This window comes from Musa acuminata, chromosome BXJ3-5 (assembly GCF_036884655.1).
Source record: "Musa acuminata AAA Group cultivar baxijiao chromosome BXJ3-5, Cavendish_Baxijiao_AAA, whole genome shotgun sequence".
NCBI classification, from domain to species: domain Eukaryota; kingdom Viridiplantae; phylum Streptophyta; class Magnoliopsida; order Zingiberales; family Musaceae; genus Musa; species Musa acuminata.
Genome location: NC_088353.1, coordinates 35,700,416 through 35,705,981, shown reverse-complemented (window position 1 = coordinate 35,705,981; position 5,566 = coordinate 35,700,416). Strand labels below are relative to the sequence as shown.

The 5,566-nt window shown below is 40.6% G+C and overlaps 1 protein-coding gene across 1 annotated transcript; it reads right to left on the bottom strand.

Moving 5' to 3' along the window:
• Window positions 1–101: 101 nt before the first annotated feature.
• On the bottom strand, window positions 102–2,604 carry LOC103985823 (transcription factor MYB4). Its single transcript, XM_009403670.3, has 4 exons — window positions 2,407–2,604; window positions 2,197–2,326; window positions 258–1,888; window positions 102–178 (listed from the first exon to the last, which is right to left on the bottom strand). The coding sequence occupies exons 1-3, from the start codon at window positions 2,537–2,539 to the stop codon at window positions 1,345–1,347; spliced, it is 807 nt and encodes a 268-aa protein (XP_009401945.2). The 5' UTR covers window positions 2,540–2,604; the 3' UTR covers window positions 102–178; window positions 258–1,344.
• Window positions 2,605–5,566: the final 2,962 nt, after the last annotated feature.

Below are 5,566 nucleotides of genomic sequence, written 5' to 3'. Positions count from 1 at the left end.
TCAAACCCTTTTATCTGCCACCAAATCGTTACAAACAGTCGCGCAGCTTGGACTGATAAATTTGGAGAACATATGTGCTAACACGTATGGGTTTTCATCACCACTCTCGTATGGGTTCCCTGCAGCAGACGACGCCATACATACTATCCGTAATTGACTCGTCGGTCTTCCAAAGAACCTGCCGGAGATCAAGTAACACTAGAAATCACACCCAAAAGAGCGTCACAACAAGCCAACGGTAAGTTTCGCTGGGATACCTAATGAAAGAGGGGCCCAGTGGAGCCGCCGGAATCACTGTGAGGCTCCTCTGACCGATTGAGTGAAGCAATGGGCACCGGGATACGATCGTCGTCGTCGTCGTCGCCATGTCTCGGAGGAGGATTAGAGGATTAGGATTCGGGGGCTATCGGCTCTCGAAAACCTGGGAAACAGGACGGACTGAAGTCCATATAACGGTTTACCTCTGGCCGTTGGAACGATTATAACGTTGTTTACACGTGCCGTTTTTTGGGGGGTTTCCATTATATAGCGTTACAATTATATCACCCGTTACATGATATTACCTAAATCACCCGTTATAAACCCAAGCCACTATAGAATTAGTATTTATACTGCAAAAGGAACACTTTGTTTCCTTCATCAGTTTTTTTTCTTTTCGGTGGTCTATTTTAATTATTATTTTATTTTATTTTCATTTGTTATATTGTATTTGTTTTGTTTTCCTTTGCTACTTATTCTCATCCCTCAGGAAATGGAATTCTTTTATTTTTTTGTTTTATTTATTTTAATTATTTTCTCGTTATCGTCTTCTATTTTTCTCTTCTGTTGCTGCTTCTACCATCTCTTCTTCTTTTGTCTTTACTCTCAATCCTCAGGAAACCGAACCAAAAATAAAAATAGATGATCATGAAAAGCTTCATTTTTATTAGAAGCAGAAGACGAAGAAGGAATGAGACAGCGCTACAAAGGATGTTAGATTACTTGATATCTCCGTGGAAATCTAAGAGGAAGGTTCAGATTGTAGATAGTATAAACGATCTGAGGAAAATCTTGATTCGAGGAACACTGATTAGATCACAGATGTACACGAAAGATTTCTCAGGCTAAAAAAGATGTTTTGTGCTTGAGATTTCGATGTGCGGCCAACCATTTCCTGTCCTCGTTGATATATTATATAGCATAATCAACATTGATTTGTGGCAATAAGATGGTAAGTGTCAGTTCTCATAATATTTTACAGTGTCTTATTCCTATTTCCAATCCTTCATCAAGTCTAATCTTCAATGGCTATTTCACTACACACGTTTGGCAATCGAGCAATCTACAACACCGGAAGAATCGATGTTAGTTCAGATGGACATTCGCGGGATTCATCTGAGACGGGTCCTCTAAATGATCAGCTTCCATGAACACCTTCAGCCAGAACTCCATGTCGTCGCTGAAGGTCGCACTGTCTGCAACTGCTGCAGGAGGGAGTTGCAATGAACCATCGACGGCGAACGCGTCCAGCCAAAAGCTCTCGTCGATCTCTTTGAGTTCCTTGGAGGTGAAGCTCTCGTCCTTGGCGTCCACAGTAGCGTCTCCCGACATCACGGACGAGTCGGTGGCGGCGGACGAGAAGCCGCTGTAGGACTGTTCCAGTGACACTTCGACGAGCCCTGCGTCATCGCGTCTCGGACTAGGACGAGCTGCGTCTGCGTCCGGCCGCTGGTTTTCTTGCTCCGGTTCCAGCTTGTCCTTGGCGTCACGTTTCTTCTTCCTCTTCCTCTCCCTCTTGGGCGCACGCGTCGCTTCCTTGGGATCCATGCGCTTCTTCAAGTGGGTGTGCCACACGTTCTTGATCTCGTTGTCCGTTCGGCCCGGCAAGCTTCCCGCAATCGCAGACCATCTGTGGACAGGGAGGCAGAAGACTGCGTAAGAAACTCTATCGAATCCTAATCACAAGTTTTGATTCCTCGTCTGACAGACAACAGATCTGCCGTAGAGGGAACATGGAATATCGTGTACGAATCTGCATATCCAGTGCTCATGTGATCCTCGTGGCAATGATCTTTATGTGCAAGGAGATAAGGATGCATTTTTTTGTGTGTGTCCGAAAAGGAGGAGAAGATTCACATCACCTCTTTTATCGGAGTAAATGAAACGGATGTAGGAAGAACATGAACAATGCTAGAGACCGGCTTATGATCAACTTACTTGTTCCCAAGCTCCCCATGCAGGCTAATGATGGTATCTTCTTCCTCCTTGGTGAAGTTTCCTCGTTTGATGTCCGGCCTGAGATAGTTGGTCCATCTCAGTCTGCAGCTCTTCCCACATCGCAACAGCCCTGAAGAGAGTTGGTCCGACCGTCTCAGTACGCAATAGCATGCATGACGAAGCTAATCACGTACTCAAGTCAAGACTTACCGGCTCTCTTCGGCATCACTCGCCAGTTTCCATGGCCATGTTGCTGGATGTAGTCGACCAGAATCTTGTCCTCCTCCGCACTCCATGCTCCCTTCTTCAAGCCCACCTTGTCACAGCAAGGAGCCCTGCCCATCGTCTCTCTCTCTCTCTCCCACGGTTTCACCACCCTAAATCTGCTCTCCTCCTCCTCTCCTTCATCCACCCTAGCTTCGCAAAGCCACATGAGGCGTCCGTCGGCTATATATCACGGCGTCCAATTGCCAACGTGTGATAACGAGTCCAAGGTGATGTCACCGCTTTGTAGCTTCGTGGAAACAGGGGTACATTGGCGGTGCTGTGTGATGTTGTCACGGTCACACTCGCTGTGACTCTCTCCATGCGCCCTTCCATCTCAAGTTTCTGACGCGACAAGGCACCTCTCTTCTCTCTTCCCGGTCATACTTTTCCATGCAAAGGACCAAGTCAGGTTAATTACCTGATCAAACCAATTACACGCCGTTTGTGGCTGAAATAAATGTGAGACATTGAAGTGCCAACACATGTTCATGGCATAGTGGCTCACTTCAAAAAGGTTCTCTTGACTGCATTTGGTTTTTTCGGGTACTGATAAGTCCATGGTCAAATGGTCAGCCGCACATGGATCCATTTTGGAGGCAAAAGGTTAAGCCCGATTTACCCCCACAAAAATATTGGAATTATTATACAAATTATTATATTAAAAAAATTGGTAAATTATTATTTTAAAAAACTTTGATATACAAATTATTATTTATATCATATTTATCTGTAAGATAAGATAAGGTGTTGGTGTTGTGTTTGCCAATTGCTACATTCCTATTATCACTTGGGATTTGAGGTACGTAATATCATTAATTTAGAGAGGATATAAGCATAAAAATCATGTTATGATTGTGTAAATAATTTTAATATCAAAATATAAAATCAAATAATAATATATCTAAATTTACGATGTATACGATGCTACTCAGAAAATCTTTATTTGATTTATAAACGTACTATCGTCGGATCCAAAATCGATAGTGATATTGTTTTACAAACAGAATTAAACTTACACACGTGAGAGAAGATATGTAATCTCTCAATCATGTCACATATTCATACATTCATATAATCCACATATCCAATTATTATATATATTATATATATATATGGTCCCTAAGAGATCATATTTATCTATAGTCGAAAATAAAAAAAATCTATAATAATTAATTAAGAGAATCCCTTCGATCAAAATAATCTTATTTAAATTTTTTATAATAATTTATCTGTATTTTTAATTAATTAATAATTATAATCAAAATTCAATCATATCCGTAATATATCTTATTTTGCCGATGGCTGACCGTCTCATCTATTGTGAGCTGGAGAGTTAGGTGACACCAACCCAAAAGGAATTAAAATATCATGTGGATTCACGGAAAGTCCACCTCACATGCAAGCCCCTCGGCTTCCCAGTCAACGTGAAAAGCTTCGTTTTCTGGCATCGACTCGAAGAGATGAGTCTGCTGCCATGCCGGGTTGAATTTTCCCCGAGGAAGCACAGATGCCGATCGACCACATACCGTCTACGTGACAAATACTTTTATAGATTAGCACGACCATCACTTGGTAGGAGCACAGAGAGGTTTATTCTGAACGTAGCAGGAAGTGGCAGTCTTCTACTACCTCACTGCACGGAGAGACCTGAGCGATGGATACAGGTGGGTTTGTCATGTTCTTCCATGGAAGTCTTTGCAAGGTGGTGAAGCGAAGAGCAAGTTGCGTGATGTGTCGTCGCTCCCGGTGCCATGATATCATGAAAGCAGCTCGAGAGGTGTGGATGCACGGATTGCAGTGTCTTCAATTATAATCTGCCAGAAAAACATACTCCCAGTTGTAGTCTACATCGAAGATACAGTTGAAGTTGAAGCTATCAGAAGAATTCTAAGTCAATATATAATTTCTTTATTCCATAAATACCTCATATATCTCCTCCAGATTGTGATGGAGAGAAAGATGTGAGAAAATACTTTAGACATTTTAGTAAATCTAGAGAAGATAAGAAATAATAATAATATATATATGAATTTATACTCGAGTTGTGGACTTGTAATTAATTAATCTCACATAGTAAAAAATCTATGTGTTCTTTGATTTTTAATCAAAGATTTTTCTTTCTCCTGTAACTTTTACATAGTTTGGTTCTTCAAACAAACTAAAGCTAAATGATCTATTGAATTAACTCAGTTCGTCTTCTATAAATTCTCATATAAATTCTAAAAAAATTTATTTATTCAAAAAATTTGAAAGAAATCGTGAAAGTACATAAAAGTGTTTTTTCCACATCCCCGATCGAAACCTAGAGATAGATGGAGTATTTACAAAATAATCAAGCTCTAGTTTTTAGAGTGTCTTTTCGATATATAGAAGTGTTGTCAAATTTGTATCCTTGACTCTAAAAACCTAAAAATACTTACCAACCTAAAAGAAATACACAAACCACTCAGAACAACAAGCTCCACTTTACATAATATTTATTTAAAGATCATCGTATATAGATAGGTCTCAGTGTAAGCATGGCATAAGTCTTTTCAAGGAAATTTACTTGTTTCCTTCCTTGTTCTAAGCACACAAGATAGAGAATCTGTCTATTTCCTTTTCATTCTTTTGCTCACTGAAACAAGTTGTTTGTGATATAATCGGTAGTTTTCAGATCATCCAAAAAAGACTTGTCAATAGCATATCATCTTAGCAAATACAAAGCTCCATTTTCTCTGATACCGATAGTTACTTCAGTATATGTCAAGCACGAGTATGGCATTATTCTTCTCGAGGAAAATTACTTTTGTTTCCTCCATCATTCCGCAAACGCAAGATGAAGAACTTGCTTCTCTTTCTTCTAAACTAAGATGTTTGTGTTATGACTGACAGCTCTCCGATCGTCTAATATTCCAAACCTATTCATATATGTAACCCTAATACCTGCTGTCTGCCGCCACATCCTGCTGATCTCCATGGGGAGGCTTAACCAAGTAGGAAACTCCGAGTGGGAATCGGCTTTCTTCAGGTTGAACAGTCAAACTCCGTGAAGTCAGCCTGGTTTGTTTAATGGGAAGTAGCTCTTCGATTCAAGAAAGGCAGAAGCCGTAGGACTCAAGGC